Source organism: Hermetia illucens, chromosome 2 (assembly GCF_905115235.1).
Source record: "Hermetia illucens chromosome 2, iHerIll2.2.curated.20191125, whole genome shotgun sequence".
Classification (NCBI taxonomy): Eukaryota; Metazoa; Arthropoda; class Insecta; order Diptera; family Stratiomyidae; genus Hermetia; species Hermetia illucens.
Genome location: NC_051850.1, coordinates 15,089,997 through 15,111,104, shown reverse-complemented (window position 1 = coordinate 15,111,104; position 21,108 = coordinate 15,089,997). Strand labels below are relative to the sequence as shown.

General features: G+C 44.6%; 1 protein-coding gene across 1 annotated transcript; it reads right to left on the bottom strand.

Annotated features, from left to right (window-relative positions):
* Positions 1–4,072: 4,072 nt before the first annotated feature.
* Positions 4,073–21,083, bottom strand: LOC119648910 (titin). The gene is made up of 3 exons (XM_038050817.1): positions 20,724–21,083; positions 6,660–8,861; positions 4,073–6,522 (listed from the first exon to the last, which is right to left on the bottom strand). The coding sequence occupies exons 1-3, from the start codon at positions 20,806–20,808 to the stop codon at positions 4,304–4,306; spliced, it is 4,506 nt and encodes a 1,501-aa protein (XP_037906745.1). The 5' UTR covers positions 20,809–21,083; the 3' UTR covers positions 4,073–4,303.
* Between the last annotated feature and the right edge of the window lie 25 nt (positions 21,084–21,108).

Below are 21,108 nucleotides of genomic sequence, written 5' to 3'. Positions count from 1 at the left end.
ACATGAAACCCTCCGTCTCAGCAAAGAGCTCCCAGCACACAGCCATCTATTCGACAGATGCAAATCGACAAATGGCTGCCAAAGACAATTCACGTGTTTACCGTGCATTGCCTTCGACTTCCATTCATCGATCCGCTCCTGGTCCGACTTCACCCTACTCAGAGGATTGAAAGATTGATCCTTCAAGTTAAGTGGAGTCAGTCCACAGTCTGCCTTACAGACAGCCGCATGCAAGGGACTCGCCTGCTCTTTGCTGTAAAAATAAGCGCGCAGCGAGTCGACTTGGCGATGATGTTGTGCCGCCACGTCAACCACGCCCCTACCTCCGATGTCACGAGGCAGGTTCATGCGCTCCACGGCAGACTTTGGGTGATGCATTCGGAATTTGAACATAGTTATCCGTATCCGCCGCTGGACGCTTTCCAGGCCGGTCTTCGTCCACGGCAATATTCTGAATGCATAAGCCAGTGAAGGGATAGCGAATACATTCAACGCGCTCATTTTATTCTTCCCCGAGAGATGCGATTTCAGTACCAGCTTTACACGTCGCAGGAATTCGGACAGCAGAGCTTCCTTCAGATCACCAACTCGAGCATGGGTTCCTTGCAGAATTCCTAGGTACTTGTAGAAGTCTGTATCGGTCATAGCTTCGATGTGGAGGTCACCAATGCTATGTCCGGCATGCGGCTCGTGATGACCTTTGCGGATGGCTTGGATTCGACACTTGTCTAATCCAAACTCCATCCGAATATCACGGCTGAACATGTCTATTATTCGCAACACACTTCTAAGATGGTTGTCTGTACTAGCATACAGCTTGATGTCATCTAGGTACATCAAGTGTGTCAGTTCGCACTTAGCACGTAGGCCATACTTTATTGCAAAACCATGCCCTCTAGCATCATTCAGTAGCCATGAAAGGGGGTTCAGTGCCATACAAAACCAAAGGGGACTCAACGAATCCCCCTGGAAGATGCCCCTCCGTATACGGATGGGCTCTGAGGTATTAGCACCCTCAGATGTACGCACTGATAAGGTGGTATGCCACCCTTCCATGACTGTCGCCAAAAACTTTATTAGTTTCGGATCAATGCGATACAGATGTAGGATGTCGATTAGTCAGGTGTGCGGAACGCTATCAAAAGCCTTGGCATAATCGATATAGCAACTGAAGAGGTTTCTTTGGCCTCTAGTTGCTTGTCCTACAACTACCGAGTCGATAATGAGTTGCTCTTTGCAACCCCTTGACCCAACTCGACAGCCCTTCTGCTCCTCGGACAGAATGTTGTTGGTTTCGAGGTGCGCATTGATCCTTCCACTAATAATGGACGTGATGAATTTGTAGAGGGTTGGTAAGCAAGTGATCGGTCTTGTGTCTGCGGGGTCCTGCACCGTGTCCTTCTTAGGGATAAGGTAGGTAATCCCCGCAGTGAGGAAAGGTGGAAATTCCTCCGGCCGACTCATGACCTCATTTATACTGCGTGCCAACCGACTGTGTACGCTGGTAAATTTCTTATACCAGAAATTCTGCACCCGATCCAGACCTGGGCCCCTCCAGTTCATCGAGATGTTTATGGCTCGTCGAACTTCCTCTTCGGTAACATCCGCAAAATTCATGCCAGGTGTATTGGCATGGCGGGTGCCTTCGGCGGTGATCCACTCAGCATGCTGGGCAGGTAACCCCCAAAGTCCACCCCAATACTCTTTCGTTTCCGTCACCGAGAACTGTATTGTCTGGGCGCTCTGTTGGGATTCGTTGAGAGATCTGAAAAAGCTGCGCTGATTCCTCGCGTATGTTGCATTCTGGACACGTCTGGAATAACTTTCGCCATACCGTCGTAACCGACTGCATATGACAGAAAGTTTCTGTCTGTTCTGTTCTGTCTGTTTATTATTATTATTAATTTTCTTTTAAATTTCTTACAGTTCAGAGGGGTGTGACTTTAAGTGACTATTTCCACATCAACCTGGACTATTCGGGCATATTATTTAGATGACCTTGAAATTCGGATAGGTTGGTTGCTTCAGGGCAACCATCTTCAAGCCCACTTTTCCTTCGTTAGTCTGTAGCTAATGCCATGAGTCTTATACTTTGTCCTAAATTAAGAGTACCAAAGTAAAATTCCTCTTCAACTTTCTTCAACTCAAAACTTCTTGGTAACGGCTTCAAGATATGGCCATCGCCTGGAGGTTTAGCTTTTCATTCAAGGATTTCCATTTCCTCAGTAATACATACATACATCTGCAATTCTCTGTTCAGTGCAGGCACTTATGGTTTTGAACATCGATAGAACCCTTTTCGAATAAAATCCCCATTCTTTCATGAAAGTATTATTGCAAGTCAGCTAGCGGTTCTACAGTTAGTTTCTAGTTTAGCTTCATGAAATTGTACATTGCGTGTGTGTCTTTATCTTTCACCAGAAAATGGAACCCAACTATGTTTATCTTAATGGTGAATACCATTAGATCAGTTTTGATTGGATTTATGTTGAACTTCATCTTGCAGCTTATGGGCACACTTCAAATATATGGCTTCCATAAAACCCTATGTAGGTATCTGCGTGCCATTGCTATGTGTTCCTGAATATTTATTTTAACCCACGTAGTTTGAAGGCCAGTCACTAGACGATCCTCCTGAGGGGTATAGGGGGTATATTGCATGGCATAACCAGCGCACACTACGAAATTTCGCTAACAACGGTGGGAACATCCTGATACCAAAATCACCACATTGACGGCCGATGCTACCGCTATCACCCAAACCTTATTTAATTTATTTAGGATTTTCTCCATCTCTACTCCACAGTATCGAGAAGGCGTCCCTCTGTCGACGCTCTGGTTGAATTTAGTGTGCCATCCATTACGTGAGACTCCTTTTCCGTCCCCTATTCAAGTTAGAGCCAGATGACAGAAGGAAAGTACGGTGTACTGCGTTCTATCCATGATCAGCCTTAAATGGACTTCAGGCAAGCACCTCTAAATGCATTTGAATAGAACCTACCAGGAAGATTTTGGAATTGTCAATTTCTGTAAGTAAGGTCGGGTTTCTACATTGTTTCGCTAGAATTGAGCTGAGCCTTACAATGACACCAATGCTTTTAATATTGCAGTGCTGATGACCCCCTTATATACTCGTATATGGCCCGTTGTACTTACATTTGCAGGAGATACTGACGACTACATTAATGCAGCCATCTGGATATTAGGTGCCAAGCAATCGGGATTGATCCACTCAGGAGAAGTTCGACAATTCTAAAATGTCATTCGATGCCAAAGTAGCTCAATGGAAAATGGCTAAAAGGACAAAAAGAATAACTTTTTGTTTGAGGATTGAAGAGTCTTAAATCCGCATCCATTTGATGTTGGACCGGACCAATTGGAAAGCAACTGACTTCTACTTTTCTGAGTTTCTTCTGCCCTGGACGAAACAGTATCCCGGCATCGACCCTGAATTTTGAGCACTTATATGCTAAGCCCAAAATTAAGGGTCCGTGACCGAAAAAAGTGGCAGTAAGTTGCTCTCTATTTGATCTGATCCGGTAAAAGGTGTGGACTTAGGACCCGTCAATCTAACCCCGGCAAAACTTTGGTCGAACTATGGCGCTAGTTATAACTCACTCGTCAAGATTGCTCTGAACATCGAAGCCGATGGTAAGCGACCAAAAGATCCCTCAAAACAGTGGTGACTTGATAGGCTGGATGGGGACTCAACGGCCTCACGATTGCATCCAAGTCAGGCATTTGGTAGAACCAAATGACGAAACCGATCAGACGAACCGACCCGCGTATGAACGGGATAAAGGCTGCTAGGCTCCTAGGGCTGCGGTAAACCAGCGTCTGGTAAGTAGTCCCCGCCCTGTTCGAAACTGTAAGCCGTCTTCATCTTTGAAAAAGAATAATCTACCAACATTTTTCTTGCGTATGCACCTATGGTACCTATAGCTATCGTTTGATGCAAATAGAGTCCTTAAATCTGTAGGCATCTACATACTACGAAGGGAAAAACATTGGACTTCTTCCCAATGCGGAATTCATCACCTCAGTGCCAAGCTTTAAATAATGAAATAATAGCTAAAGTGTTTATAAATATATTCTCGTCAATTACACAATGATGTTGATAACAAATATAATGAAGTAATTTATAAGGTAATGATAATATGTGTAACATATTTTTAAATGTACTGAAACCATTTGAAGACACAACAATACATCTACCATCTAAACGCTTAAAGATCCCAATTATTGAATACGAAATAAAATGAAACAAAGGAACCAATTTTCTTTCTCTTAAATAATTATTGAACTAGCTCTTCTTCCGCGGTACCCAATTGGGCACCTTGTCTCGTATCATTTCACTAATTTGCCTATAAACCATCAACGCCAATATCGGGATAACCAGTCTTGCATCTTTGAATATATACACCCAGCATGCCACCACAAAAAGTCCCACATCTGTTACGTAGCTCACTGTTGATCTGATCTTCTCCTGCGCTTCCTCCGACATCTCTTCCGGTGTCTGAGGACGACTTTCAATTGCTGGAGGAGGAACATATAAAGGAAGACGTATTTCGGGAGTAGGATCACGCTTCAAGGGACGTCTATTAAGAGCCCCTGGAGATTTCGACATATTTCTTGTCCTAGATCGGGATGCAGTTCGCTTAGAAGTTCCGGTAGCCTCGGCGGTAGTGGTGGGTTTCTCCCCAATCTTCAGTGCTGAAGTATCTCGCGATCTTGATCCAGATGCCCCACGCTTTTTGAATTTTTTCGGCACCTCAGTGGAACGCCCTCGATTCACTGGTTTTTCTTCAATTGGTACTGGCTGAGGCTCGTCTGGTGGCTTATTGTCATCCTGACTTTCACCAGTTATCGCTTTCGCTTGTTCCATAGCATGTTTGCTTTTCTCTTGCACATGAGCAGTTTGTATCCGTTCTGCAATTGACATACGATGTTTCAAGGCAGCATCACTAGGCCTTTCAGTTTCCGTGAGATCAATGCTAGGACGCCTTTCCTCATCATCTCCAGCTTTGCCGAAATCATTACCTCGCAAATAAATCGGAGTTTTGTCTTTTCTAAAGTTTCCCATCTCTCGGACAATGTGACTATAATGGTCTACCACAACCTTAGTTTCCTCTTCAGCACTTTTGGTGGATTCTAGTTTCCTCCGCAAAAGATCCTCCCTTTGCTTATTTATCCTCTGGTTAATTTCGTCCTGTTTGTGAACAAATGCATTGATCTTATCTTGAGTCGTTCTTTCCCCGGTTGGGGATAGTTCCTTTGGCGAAAGTGACTTCGGCGACAGTTGCTTTGGTGACAACCATCCCTTTGATGCTTTTTTCGGAGACATTTCCTTCGGTGACATTTCCTTAGGAGACAACTCTCTTGGGGAAAGCTGCTTCGGGGATAATTGTTTTGGTGACGGTATAGACCCTGCTGGTGACAGTTCCTTGGGTGTACTATACTTAGGAGATGGAGACCTTTCAGAGAAGCTATGGCTGGGGGATAACTTTTGTGGTGAAGGTTGTCTCGGGGAAGATTCTTTTGATGATGAATCTTTCGGAGATAGTTCTTTTGGACTAAGCTTGTCAGTTTTCGCAACATTACTATCTGACGAAGCCTTCTCTCGCTTGAAAAATGACTTGAATCCTCGTAACTTGGGTTTAGTTTCTTTCGTTTCTTCGACTTGAGGTGAAGGTGGTTCAGGCGTCTCTGGTATATTCTCTTGAGACTCTTTGATGTTGTTATCAATTGATGGTCTTTTCAATATTGGCTTCGGAACAAAGTCGGGATTTGGCAAAGGCAATGGCTTCATAAGTACTACTGACGACTGGTCCGGCTCAGGTGATCGGTAGGGAGACAACGGCTCTCCTACCGCCATTCTCCCAGGATGGTAAGTCTCTAATTCAGGATTTGGTGGTTGAGTTCGGGCAAGTAGCTCAATTTTGAACTTTTCAATAGAATCTGATGAAGCCGTGCTTTCCGTGTAGTCTTCACCGTATTCACTGCCCGAAGAGTTCTGAATATCGTTTTCATCAAACAGAAGATCCTCTGAGTCCTGGGTCTCCAAACTGCTATTATTATTCTGGCCAAGCCTTTTATTCAATGTACTTTGACCCGATAAATTCAGGCATTCCTTAGAATCCCACTTAGTTGGTATGTTGCCAGGTAGGCTGAGGGGTTGAGTGACATCCCCTGAAAGTTTCCCGCGTAATGTACTTCGTCGTTCAAACGAAAGACGCTCAGCCTCAGTCATTGATCCAAGTCGCTTTCTGACAGTCAAATTATTTTGAGTTGAAATATGGTCTTGACTTGTCCTGCGACGTTTAGCCTTTTCCGCTTCTTCCAACTCGACAGCTTCGTAGAATCTGGCCATTGCTCTTTCATATAAGAGTTCGGTAGAACTGGCAGACCTACGTATCTGCAAAAACTGTAAATGCTGCAAATCGGATCCTAAGTCTGGTGAAGACAGAGATAATTGAGGATGTGCAAGTGATTCTTCAAGGTCCAGTTCAAAGGAATCTTGTTCTGGAAATAAAGAAAATCGATCAGAATAACTAGCGTGTTCATAAAAATGGACAAGGATTCAAAGAGGAAATCAGGATTTGGAACCACTCTGCCAAACATTGTCCCACTGCATCAGGATCATTATAAAATCTACTTACTCGATTGTTCCTGTGACTTCTTATTAGGATACAGAACCAGCATGAATTCACTGCTTGTATGGACGTCATTCCTATCCTTTGGTGTTGTCGGCATACTGAAGTCGGAAATAGGTTTGCTTATTTCAATCCTGGGATTCGGTAATGATAACCGAGGCTTGGGAGAGACATTGACGTTTTCTTCCTCTTCAAAACTAGCTAATTCCAAACTGTGCCTCTGGTCGAAATTAGTAGACTTTGGATAAGAAACTTGCATAGTAGGACTTGGACTTGACCTCGTATTATCAAAAACGTCAATCCGTTGGTGTTCAGGCTCCGAAAATCGTCGGGTTGCTGGACTGGAGTATCCCAGTTTCCCCTTTGCCGAGTTGCCATTATTTCTAGGAACAGGTTGTGGATCATTGCTACGTTGTGCAATGGGACTAGGAGCCGTATCGAAACGTATTTGAGGGGGATCACGTTGTACGTTAGTAGGACTGGAAGGTGAAGTTGGAGAAGTAGGGACTTGCTGAACAGTGTTGACTTGCGGTTTTGTAGTCCTCGAAGGGGAATTTCTTGGACTGGTTTGAGTCTCTTCAGTCACCTTTCCTTTCCTCGCAGACAGTGGACTCAGACGGAAAAAGTTTTGGACTTTCTGATTAATTCCTTCAGGTTTCAGAGTTGAAGGATTATTCTGGGCCGGGCTACTATTACCCTCAGATTTTCGTCCTGGGCTTGGGCTCCGCGAAGGTTGCGCCTTGATGTCTAGTTGATTAGTCTTCTTAGTTGAATTTTGTTTTGAATCCTTCGTCAGCAACATATCATTCGACATACCATAAGACATATCTCGCTTCACATCCTCACTGTCGAAAACGTCCGGTAACAAATTTGGGTTGCGAGCTGGCGACGGTTGTCTGTTAGGAGAGGCGTCTCGTTTCTTTCCTAAAATGTTTCGCAGAGGCGATAAATTCCTGCGTTTTGGAGGTACCGGCTTTTCATTTGGTGATAGTTCTGAAATTTGTTGCGGTTTAGTAATTCCACGTGAAGGATCAGGTATGAAGAGAACATCTGACTCTGCACTTGGATCGCTGAGACCGTAAGGATTTTCGGCTTTTACACGAAACCTGTATTCAGAGCCTTCGATCAAGTCATGCAAAGTGACGGTTTGCTTTCTCGTTGTGGCAGCTTTAAGCCAAACATTCCACCCTATTCGGAAATATTCAATGATATAATTTCCTATTTTACAACCACCATCATCCGAAGGAGCCTCCCAGTTCAAAGTCGCAGATCGACCAAACGACATTTGTAACTTAACTTTTCCAGGTGGAGTTGGCCTAGAGGTGACAGTAACGAGAAAAGCTGCAACATCGTCTCCTAACTTATTTGTAGCTTTCACACTGTATTCTCCTCGATCGGCCCGCTTAATATTGGTTATCTTCAAGGATGTATTCTTGTCGGTAGTTTCAATTTCAAATCTTTCCCCAGCATTTATTTTTTCTCCTTCATGACACCACATCACCGTTGGTATTGGTTGGCCTGCAACTCCTACTTTGAGACGGACAACTTCTTCAGCTTCGAAAATCAGTCCATCTTCATACTGGCGTGGTAACCGAATCTTTGGTGGAGCTTCAATAATTAATCGGGCCTTGGTTACCACATGCCCTGCCCTGTTCGTTGCTGTACACTTAATCTCACCCTCATCCGTAAACGCAGCCTGGTGTATGACCAATGTACTAGAGTCGTTATCATTCAGAATTTTCGTTCGTCTACTACTAAAAATTTCGAAGCCATCTTTAAACCAATTTATCTCTGGCAGCGGATGACCAATGAAAGTTACTCGCATCTCTATCCTGTCGTTCTCTACAGCAGTCGTGTCCAGGAGTTCATCAATGAACCTCGGAACACTAATTGCATTTCTTTGCAGTGTTACTGTAAGCGGATCGGAGAGTTCACTGGGATCAGACTTTCCTATCACATTTTCAGCAATCACACGGAACTGATAGCGCCATCCGGGCTCAAGTCCACTTATTGAAATCTCATTCTTTGGGACTAGACCTGGTGTTGCACGTACCCAATGGGGTGATCCTGTTCGTCGATGTTCAATTATGTATCCTATGATCGGTGATCCACCGTCTGATGGTGGCCGATTCCATTTCAAAGCAATAACGTCCGGTTGTTGATCCGAAAGAGGTATTAAAATTGGACGACCAGGAGGAAAGGGTCGCTCTGAAATGACAAAAAAAATGATTAACAAGATGTCCTGACAAATAGGTGTCAGAAGGAGTAGGAAAATTAAATCTGTCAATCTGTAGTCACCTTCTTCATTCGAGCTAATATCATCCTCTTATGTTGTGAAAACAGGGACTGAAATGATTCTTCAAAAGATAAAGGCTATTCTCTTTATGGTTCATTCTTTAGGTCCTTTTTTGAAAATAAGATGACAGGGCAAGATTTTATTGAAAAGAGGGACGAAGACGGCTGCTGTTTCTTACCAGGACAGAGGCAAATTCTCAGACGCTGCCTCATCTCGGCCCTGGGAGCAGTGTGACCGAAGCGTTAGCGTACAATACCTGGGAGCCGCTTCGGTCACGGTACTCCCAGGGCAGAGGTCCCCCTTTTCATTTTTGATCTTTGGGTGTTAACCCGAAAAGAATAGTCCGTGGACCATAAAGAGTGGGAGCAAGTTGCTCTACATTTGGTCCGGTCCACCATTAAATGGATGCGGACTTAGGACTCCTCAATCCCTAAAAAGAAAAAGATTTTATTGTTCGCCTCAAGCGCAGATAGACGAAGTGAGCGGAAAGATCTTATAGCCGGAAATGCATTGAAACCTCTACGCACTTCAGGAGATAACTAGAAAAGATATTTTGACATATATATAAAGGTTATGGTGAAATTCATCCACCGAGGTGGTACCTACCACAAACACTTCTTATACGATTAATAACCAGAGGCGTCGACGTCCCTACTGAAAGATGCAAAGGCTAAAATGGAAGCAGGAAACCGTGCCTTATTCTGTCTGAAAATTTAAAGGATCTTAGGATAAACATCCCAAAATCTTGCGTCAAACGCCTCGGTGACGCAAACAATATTTGCTCGGCCTCGATGAGGGTTGTTCGTGGTGGGGAGCAAGCGAGGATGAAGTGGAGGAATAGCAACAAAACATCAACCTGACGTATCACTGTCTTCCTGGTTTATACACCACGGGCCAGAATATGAAAGTGGTCCAACTTTTTGAATGTCTTGTTTACTTTAATTCTGGGCCCTTTAATAAACCTAGAATGGTAAAGAGATATATGAAGCTGACTTTTGTTAGCCCCGAGGACGTGATGAAAACTCACATGGATAAGTGGTAAAGACTAACTTTGTAGGTTTTCTGGTACCTAAATTCAGTTCCGCCGGAGTTTCCATCCGATGAAGGTCAACAAACTGATTCTAGAAAGAAGATACGCAGATTCAACTACAAGCGAAAATTCGATTTGGCCTATGCGAAGAAACACCGTCTCTGACTAGTTCCTTAGCTAATGTCGACCTTAACTTCTGATGGGGTGCAGATTCAAGGTCCACTTATTTAAACATCCCCCCGGCTTAATAATATTAGAGGCTAAAAGCGCAAAGGGACATTTGGTTCAATTGTTGCCATAACTTTTGTCAGCCTGTCTGAGTATGTTAGTAAGGGGTTTGAACGGAGTAACTGCCAGAGGCCGGTCATCTCCGCAGATCACATTTCTCACTCTTCTGTTGAAAATTATCCAACCATGTTTCCACAAACCACAAATGCGACGGCAATTTTTGTAGTATCTAGCAATCTGTAGTAGAGTAGGAGGCAATAATGCGAAAGACCTACCAAATAAAGCCCTTACGCTCGCGGTGAAGTCGAGGGCGCACATATCCGCCGTGTCTATTTGAAATATACATGTCTGACAAGGCATTGTTTGCATTCTGAAAGCGGCGGAACTCGGTGCTATAACCTGGGTTGGTAAACCTATAGGTGACCCATCCTCCGACAGGCCAATACCTATTTTTTGGCACTGTGGGGAAATTTAGGACGAAACAATTTACAGCAAATTGCTCCTAGTTCTTGAAAACCAAGGAGGCATTTCAGATCAGCAGTATCATCAACATCATCAACGGCGCAACAACCGGTATTCGGTCTAGGCCTGCCTTAATAAGGAACTCCAGACATCCCGGTTTTGCGCCGAAGTCCACAAATTTGATAACCCTAAAAGGTGTCTGGCGTCCTGACCTACGCCACCGCTCCATCTCAGGCCTCGTATTCTTTTTCTACTATAGATATAGACTTTCCGGGCTGGATCATCCTCATCCAAACGGATTAAGTGATCCGCCCACCGTGGGTGAGATAATATACGTAAGCAACTTTTGCACTATGCTTGCGATAAAGTACTCATGACAAGGATGATACCCAACATAAAAGACCCTCGATATTCCAGTAGGTTGTTTTACAGGCCACGATCTTACAAATCTCTTGTCACCCACATAAACTAAGTATAGTCTACTGAAAAGCAGGTTGTGTGTTGGTCTCAGAGTCGTCCCAGATGATGCAGTATTCGCCAATGTAAACTCCATCTTTTTCTTAGTCTTAGACGAAGAATACCGAAAGTTAGAATACAAAGATGTCAACAGCGATGAGAATATTGAGGAAAGGGTCAATTGACACACCAGCTGATCCTTTTTATGAAGAAGTGATTAGAGAGACAGCATAGGGAGATCAATTATAATTTCACACAATTTCTCACAGCACACGGAGAATACCGGCAGCTTCACTATAGGTTGAAATTGGCAGTTCACCTACTTATATACCCAAACTGTGATGGATTCTCGGAGGACTCAGAGCACGTATTGTTCCACCCTCCCAGATTCAATGACGAAGACAGAAATCTACAAGGAGTTAAGGTGAAGCGCTGGTATCAAAAAGTCTGGCCCCGAGAATGCAAACAAAGCCCATAGAGTTGGGATTCGAACGATTCCATAATCCAATTTATTCAAGGTAAACTGGAAAAATAGAAAGAAACCTGGAAAGCGCTGTTACAAAAACCGTGTAGAATAGGAATGAAACCTTACTACAGAGCTCATTCCGTTCCGTAATGTAATACCTTGTGGTGGTTCCATGGGCTAGAAGGGGAGAGGGAGAGACGAGGTTGGTTTTACAGGGTAAGAATTCCACATATTGCGGTGTCAAGCTTCTTTTAAAGATTTTTTGTAACAAAAAATCTATAAGATTCATTGGAAAAGTATTGATGCTGACCTTACCATCGGTTCTAGTTTCGTGCCGAAAGCGAAGAAGTGCACCATTCTAGCGACCTGTTCTCTCCAAAAGGAATATCTCTCGTCTTTAATAAAACGAGGATAGAGGGAATGCGTCGTTCGACATCTCTCCCTCCTGGACTTTCGCCAAGAGATAAAATTTTCACCGAGACTCTGAGCTTGTATTTCTCGATTAAATAAACACAACTTATTTACCAAAATTTAGTTCTTCTCTTGATAGGTGACCCTTTTCCTCATTATACTGGTGACTCCAACCAATGCAACGATCATCGGTACGCGTTCCTTAGCCTCGATGATATCGTTAGAGAGAAGAGAGAAGTAAGAAAATCAATGAGGATCGCCCAGTAGCCACATCGTACAAAGATGAACATCAAAGAGCCCAAAAGCGGCGAAGGCAGTGATCAGTGTTCGACTCGAGATGAAGAGGGAAGCGTCACCGCGACCAGTAACTACACAAGTGTTGTTTAGCACCAGGGGCCCCGACTACTCCTCAGCACGCACTCTCAGGATCGGTTGTTGGGGCTATGTGTGAAGTCGCTGGGTATGCCGTTCCCTAACATGAATAGCCTACTGAAGGTGCTAAAGACTTCTCGTTTTGACGACCAGTCAATACTTACAGACAGACTCGTTTTCCCGGAGCCTTCCGACTCCATCGTTGGTACGCGCGAACCGCACCTCTCATCGGCTCCTGTGGTAGTTATCGACCCTGTGGCAAAAGAGTTAATAGCACTTCGACCCAGCATGGCAGAGCTGATAACCCTTACTGAGCAATTCATCGAAAGCCAGGGCGCTGCCTCCCCCATCAATCACCAACAGCAAAGAGCCGCCCCCCCACACTCATGTTGTTCTCACCAGCTATGCGGTTCGTAGGCGCGGAAATGCAGGCTCCTTGTTCCTTGAATAGAGAGAACGGAGGAAACTGGTAAAGCTGACTCCAGCGGCGGAGGTTGGCGTTTTCCACACAAAAAACCGCCTGTATTTATTCGACCACAAAACACATATCACTCACGGTTTGTCATCTTTCATCATGAATTGAGGGGTGGCGTTTTCCGTGGGGCTGTTTGTTCGCCTGGTGTTATTTAAACGGCATATATGTATTTTCAGACGACCATGATTCACACCACCGATATTTGCAACAGAGAGAGCATATAAATTTCCGTTGCTCCTTCTTTAGGGCAAAACAAGCACAATGACGGAAGGATGACCAAATCACAGAGCACTATTCAAGGATACGTCGCACGGTGGAATTGAAATTTTGAGTGTAGCTCTGATGATAAAGCGTATTGCAGTTCATAGGGGACGATATAGTGGAAAGCACTCTAAGGCCATCAGCAAAGAGCAAGGAGAGCCACATAAGAAGAGGGAGGGTTGTTGGTAAAAATAAGAATAACAAAGAAGTCGAAATAGAGCTTTGTGGGACACCAGAGGAGGGGGAAAAAACGGGATGTGCAGTCATCAAAAGAGACGCGGGAGGATCGGTTAAAATTTATAAGAGGGAAGCCATGTTACAAGTATTATGGGAATGCTGAAAGCAATGAAATTAGACAAAAATATCTTGTAATTCCGGAGGCTTTAGAAAAATAGGTGAAAGTAGTAGGTACTTGCTGTCGTCCGTTACGACCTTTCAAATGTATGAAAATTTCCAGGGCGTTGGCAGAACTGTATAGATTATGAAGCAGGAAATGTAGAGAAAAACTGAAGGCGCAGCTTTCATATTATTCGCCAACATAATTTGAATGAAAGGTGTGAAAAGGTCAAGAGCCAGAGCCAGTAAGGGAAGGAGGAAAGAAGAATTCTATTGAAGTCATTGTCGTAGCGGTCCAAAATTTTGCAAACCATCTGCATGTCGCGTCAATTCAAAAGGAAAAAGGCAGTCTATAAGAAATACTCATATCCTTGACCAACCTCCCCGAACTTTCAGGAGCAAAAACTGCAAACGATACAATGATCATGACCTATCACCTTTTCACTTCCAGATCCCCCAAGAAGTATTCAAAGCACCGCACCTCCACTACAATAAGACAGAGGAGATACTGGTATTCCTGTGAAAACATATGAATCCCACGCGAAAGAGTTTAAAGGAGGTGGTTGCAAGGCATAGAAAAATAAAATAAAACTAGGTCTGAGGTAAAAACTGTGCAGACTGATTCCTGTTTTCATTGAAATCTATATTCTGAAGAGCCAAGAAAACTCCGGGCCAAAAGAGAATCCTCCCCCCCCCCTCCGCTCTCGTCCTCGCCTGCCGAATATTCAGGAACGTGAACGCAAGTGAAAATTCATGCAACAAAAAGCTACTATCCTTAAAAAAGGATTCTCCACCGGGAAAATTAAGATTGCCTAAAGAATTGGTGTTTCCTGTTCACTCCCCCACTGTGGTTCAGTTTCAAGTGATAAGTTCATAGCTGCGAGACAAATACATGGCAAACACAGACACCCATAACGACTGAGCTTCGAACCCAGAACAGCAAGATCGAGAAGTTGATGATCTAACCCCTCTATCATCGCACTGTCAATCAGGACTATGTAAAACACATCCATTGTCGTCGAGGCACTACAGCCCATTTCGAGCCTTGACTTTTAGGATGTCCTTCCTCCAAGCATCTCCAATTTTAAAACCCGAGCAGCGATGCACTGTCTTGGTCAACAGGATCTGCCCAGCGCTTTAGGGGTTTTCCTAACAGTCTTTGTTTTTCTGCCCTCCGTTCTAATACCCTTTTAGGTATCCAAATGTTCAGAGTATGACTCTGAATGTGGCCAGCCCGTCGCAACTTACAAAGTTTTATTATTGTAGTTTGGTTGTATCCGATTCACCATTGGTCGTCCTCTCCTTTAGCTCCTATTATTCTCTCGAAGGTATTATATTTAGCAGTTTTTCGAACGCTTGCGTTAGGGTCCACATTATTTCGTCAAGTTCGTTTCCATTTTCATCAGTTATACACCTAAGTATTTAAAGTTGTCTAGACTTTCTAGGTTGTAATCGTTTATCGTTATATTTTGTCTATTAGGGGTGATTGTCTCCTTTGCGTCATAATTTTTATTTTGTTTTCATTAATTCGTAGACCAACTTCGATTGCTTTTTTATCGAGGTTTATAAAAATGTCCTTTACTGATGTGACAATTTGGCAGGATTTATAGAGCAGCGTGCCTTTCATGTCCAAAGACCCGTGCCTGATTGAACAGTGGAGATATACCCATATCCTTGTTTTAAGCCGACGTTTGTCTCACCCCCTAGCTGGCATTATACTTGCGCCCTAGGTGATAGCCTTAAGAAAGTTTCTCGATGAAGAGCGACCTGCGAACTATGCATCCGTGAGTTCCGGGGTCAGCTAAGCGTAGGTCGAGATTCAGGGAACTGGGACTTGGACGTTCCTGACTTTGGTGGCCCTCTTTCACACGATGCGCTGGCAAAGCATCTGTTCATCGACTTTAAAGCCGCCTATGATAGCATAATCAGGGTAAAACTGTACACGGCCATGAGAGAATTCGGTATCCCGACGAAATTAATAAGACTGACTAGGCTGACCCTGACCAATGTGCGAGGCCAGATAAAAGCAGCAGGATCACTCTCAAGACCATTCGACATCAACAACGGTCTACGACAAGGGGATGCGCTATCATGCGTCCTCTTTAACCTGGCCCTCGAGAAAGTGATCCGTGATGCTGACGTGAATGCAAGAGGTACGATCCTCTTCAAGTCCACCCAACTACTGGCCTATGCTGACGATATCGACATCATGGGAAGAACCACCCGAGACGTTCAAACTGCCTTCATCCAGATCGAGCAGGCGGCGCGAGATCTTGGGCTGCACATCAATGAAGGCAAGACAAAATACATGGTGGCAACGTCAGCACCGAAGACGAATCAACCAACAACATCAAACCGCACTGGTCAAACACAAGCACGAACAAGAATAAGGATAGGGGAATACAACTTTGAGACCGTTGACAATTTCTCCTATCTAGGGTCGAAAATCACAACCGATAACAACTACGATGATGAAATCCGCGCACGGTTGTTGTCAGCCAACAGAGCCTACTTCAGCTTACAAAGACTGTTCCGCTCGAAACGTCTCACCATAAGGTCAAAGCTCTTACTGTACAAGACTATGATCTTGCCAGTCCTCATGTATTCCTCGGAAACTTGGGTTCTTAGCAAGAAAAATTGCGAACTCTTGGCCGCGTTCGAGAGAAGAATCCTCCGAAGAATTTTTGGCCCCCTACATGAGGATGGACGATTCCGTAGCCTACACAATGACGAAATCTATGAGCGATACCATGACCGTCCGGTTGTGGATAAAATCCGGCTCAATAGGTTACGGTGGGCGGGTCACTTAATCCGTATGGATGAGGATGATCCCACCCGGAAAGTCTATAAGGGCAATATCTATGGTAGGAAAAGAAGACGAGGCAGACCCTGCCTAAGATGGAGCGATGGCGTGGGCCAGGACGCCAGACAGCTTTTAGGGATATCGAATTGGTGGACCTCGGCGCAAAACCGGGATGTCTGGAGTTCCTTATTAAGGCAGGCCTAGACCGGATACCGGTTGTTGCGCCGTTGATGATGATGATGCTGGCAAAACTTGAAATGGCGAATAAAGAAAACATAAATAGGAAGATAGTGGGAATGGAAAAATTAGGCCCGAGGACAACAGATAAACTTGCTTTCTGTGAAGCAATCAAGGGATTATTGGAAAAGAAAACTTTGGTTTCTAGCCCTCTGGAAATCCAAGACCTTGACTGCATTACAGAAAAGAACGAGGTAGAAAAGGCCATCAAGCGCGAATGCCCGGAGGTAACCATTGTCCGAATTGGTATCACATTTGTAACTCCCTAGGTTCCTAGGTCAAAACCACATTCTAGCAACTTGCGAGGCAATACGCGAGGAAGCTTCTTAAAAGCGGGAGATTCCGAATTGGTTGTGTGATATGTAGAATCCGGGCCGCCCCATCCCAATGTTACAGATGTTCGGATCATGGGCTCACGTCTGCAACCTACCGGGGACGTAACAGGAGGGCAACATGTCGCAGATGCAGTCAGGCAAGCTATAAGGCGAATACCTGCAACTAAAAGGAGGGTTGCGTTATATGCAGGGATCGTGGCGCGTCTGGTGACAGCGTTGCGCATAATGCGGCCTCGGGGCAGTGTCCAATCTTCAGAGCAGAACTGGAAAGAGCTGATACGCGATCAACATGTTCCGTATCCTACAGATAAATATGCATGGGAGTGCAACCGCTCACGAGTTACTGACGCAGTTTGCTACGAAGACCAAAGCAGATCTAGTGCGCATTAGTGAGCAATACCGAAAGAGGGACCCAGCTTCATGGCCCCGACATATCCAGTACCGCTGACTTCTGAGTTCGGAAATGCTCCCACCTAGGGTTTTTATCCAGCGCCGAAGGGGCAGTTTTGTCTGGGCTCGGTGTTTGTAGGTAATATTTTTGAGTGTCTCTTTAATGCCGAATAAGACGATGCCGGACTTTCGACACAGGCTTGATACTCTGGAAAATGCTATCTTAGGCACAGAGGGACTCGCCAAGGCACTTGAATGGGACATGCCTCACCCAGACTCCAGAAGGAGACGAATAGTCGAAATAGCGACGAGAGCAGGATTTGTCGTTTTACATACCGGATTCACCCCCAACGTTCTGGCGCCCAGGTTGCGAGGACCTCGGCACAAAACCGGGATGTCTGGAAGGTCTTTATTAAGGCAGGCCTAAACCGGATACCGGTCGTTGCGCTGTTGGAACGTTGCGAAGGTGAACATCCGGAGGTTAGTCGATATTCTTGGAACAGAACCACTTCGGGAGAGATGGCACTGCAACAGACACTGTCGAAAATTCAGTTATTTGCCTGATAACAACGGCCCGCAGAGCTTCCACGCCCAGGAGGGCATCGAGAAGTAGCAAGCCGTATATGTATTGATGGAAATTGCAAACTCCGGAAATAATGTCACAAACTTTGCCACCTGACGCAACGTCTAAACAATCGGGAGGAGGCATAATCACAGAGTACAGATCACCCAAAAGGAGACTCCGCAGCACAATAAACAGGAGCAAAATTCGCTACTGGCAGCACTTGTTCGACGGGGTGAAAGGGACCCTTGAGGACTTAGTTACAAGCTAGTAACCCGAAAAATCGGGGCCCTGCGGAAACCCTGCTTACTTAAGGCCGAGCAGATGCTCCGCATTGGACGGACCCTCTTCTCTGCGCACCCCATACGGGATGATGACGGCAGTGCGGAGAGTGTAAAGGAATTGGAAGATTATCTGAGGGATTATCTGAGGAACTGCTCGCTGTTCTACGAGACGCTAGAGGGTCAGGGGAGGATGGAGATCACGTCGGAGTTAGGGCAGGATCCATCTTAGGGCCGGACCTGTGGAACGCTTCCTATGAAAGTCTGCTTAGATTCGACATGCCAGAAGAGTCACGCCTGATCGGTTATGCAGATGATGTCGCGGTACTTATTGTAAGACGCACTTTGAAACAAACACAAAGCAGACTTGGCATATTGATACGACGGATAAGCGGATGGATGACTGTTTATGGTTTCAACCTTACAATGGAAAAACCGCAGTGGTAATCCTGACTAAAAACAGAATTCCGACCCTATACTCGACAATGGAGTCAAAACTAACGGTAAAGTACAATGGACTGACTCTTGACTCGATGATGAGCTTTTTTTGAGCAAATTAAAGCAAAAGCGAGGAAAGTTGCAGCTGAAGTTTTGGCCTTAATTAATGGCAAATATTGGGGGCCCTACCTCTAGCAGGTGATGTCATCCCGATGAGTTCAACGCAGTCGCTCTTGGTAAGGAGGTATATCGTAAGCATCTCGTGCAAGTGCAGAGACGGGGAGCTTTGCGGGTGGCGTCTGCATACCGCTGGAGTGATCGCCGTTGCCCTTCTTGCTAAGGAGCGTCAAGCCATATACTAGCGCAAGGGAGAAGAGCCAAAGGACTGCGCAGCTCATTGGCGATCGGAAGCATGGTAAGACAGACTTTTCCCTTACCTAGTTCTTAAGTGGACATGAAAGTTTTTAATCTTAACTGCGCAAGGCTGGAAAGGTATAATCCCCGGATTGTGTATTTTGCAATAGAGTTGTGAACGATATGCATCACATTTTTTTCTCTTGTAGAAGGTGGGATGGGATTCGTCAGTAGTTCTACTTAAACACAGGGGATCTCCCTCCAGATAACATTGTTGAAGAAATGATGAGGAGTGCTGACAGGTGGAGTTGTGCAGGTGTTGCGCATTAAGGTCGGGTTCTTCGTGCTGCAAAGGGAATAGCAGTCCACTGGTGGAAAGGCCGCATGGCAGTGAGTTCTTTGAAATAAAAGTTCCCTTTCTCCTCTCCCTTCTCGTTTGGTGAAAGGACTTCCCTGATTTGGAGGCTCCGCGAGTTGGGGGTGCTCGGGGGTTAGCCCGAAATAATATGACAAATGTTTCCAGGCTAGCTCTCTGACGACGGGGAGGTGTCCGACGGCATACCCGTTCTTGCGGGATCTGTTATTGGTTTCATATGGAAAGGACCAAATTATGGGTAGCTTCCATGGTCCATGGGTCGCCTGATTTGATGAGTTCAGCTGAGATGTCATCTATGTTGAACTCGGCGCCTGGTTCATTTTTTGACATTCTATGGCTGTCACTATTTCCTCCAAGGTTGGCTGTTCAAAGCTCCTATTATGCTCGACCATAATTCTTGAGAGTTCTGGTGGTTGAATTGTATGTGAGGATTTGGGGAGTTCTTTGAAATTCCATTTCTCGCGTGATTCCCTTTCGTCTCCGATGATTGCTTCGTCTTTGTTTTTGCAAAGGGTGATTTTGAGTTGATATCTACGCTGCAGGCTCTTCACTATTTTGTAAGTTTGTCTTGTGTTGCTGCTCGCGATGTTTTCATCAATTTTCTTGAATACGTCGTCAAAATGTTTTTTGTTCCTCTCTTCGTTCTTGTGTTTCATTCTATATGTTGTATGCATTCCTCGTTTTTTTTTTGTCGAGCGCTTCCTGGCAATCATCGTCAAACCAGCCATTTATCGGGCGCTGGGATTCATATCCAACAACTTCTTCTGCTGTTATTTTGAGGAAGCGTCTTAAGTCATACCAGGTGTCATCTATAGGCTTCCCCGTTCTTCCGGTTTTGCCTTGTATTCTCCCACGTCAAACTTTCGAAGAGGATTAGTTTTTGTTACACGGGTCTTTGAAATTCGGCGCTTGGTCGGAGTCACAGTTTACTCCTCGATATTATCTCATATCGAAGATGCTGGATGACTATTTTTTGGCGATGAGAACGTGAAAACACACCCACTCTGGGAAATAATCTTTAGTATCAGATCAGTCAGAGATCTCAAAAAAGTAGGAGAATGGTCAATGAATAATACTATTTTGAATCACATCTCGGATGGCGTTTCTCAGCAATAGAACTCCATTCATTGAGGACTTTCACTAACAATCCATTAACACTTAAACGTTTTCCACCTGAACCGTCAGTAAACGACCAATCGTCAGGGTTTACATTTCTCTTCCCCTTTTATATTGGAAAGATACTAGGAAAACACCAATGAAGAAAACATCTACATAACAAGATTTCACATTAGAACCACTGATCGCCTGGCATACAGACACAAATTCCGTAGCGCTGCCGCTCACTTGTGACTTCCTCGGCCACATCTAAAAATATCCCCGAAAGTCTGCTCTGAATCTACTATGTAATAATAACGCACTAGGTCGCATTTTCTTCAAGATGATAAGTATTTCCCTCGGAAAATTGTTAAAATTTCATATTTTCATTGACATCCCAACTCACCTGCCGATTTCCAATGAACGAATTTTTTCGGTTTCGGTCCACCGCCAGTGGTATGAAGATGATGCTTCGTCGATTGATTTCCCATAACTATTCCAAAAACGAAAAATTAAAAAAGAACCTTAACTTTTTTACGGACACATTTAAAGGATTCACTTTCTCGACACATTCCATTTACTATATTTTATGAATTATGATAGTCATCGCAATGGAGTAACAACTACAACGACACATTCCGAAGGGATTTTCCAATGGAGAAAAAAAATTGAATTGATCAAGTAAAAATATTCTTCCGAGCTTAATCAAAAAATCGCTTGAGACGTCAGAGACCGCAGCCAGAATTACTACAGATCGACGCTGTCCCTGACTGGTCTCTGACAATGGAAAT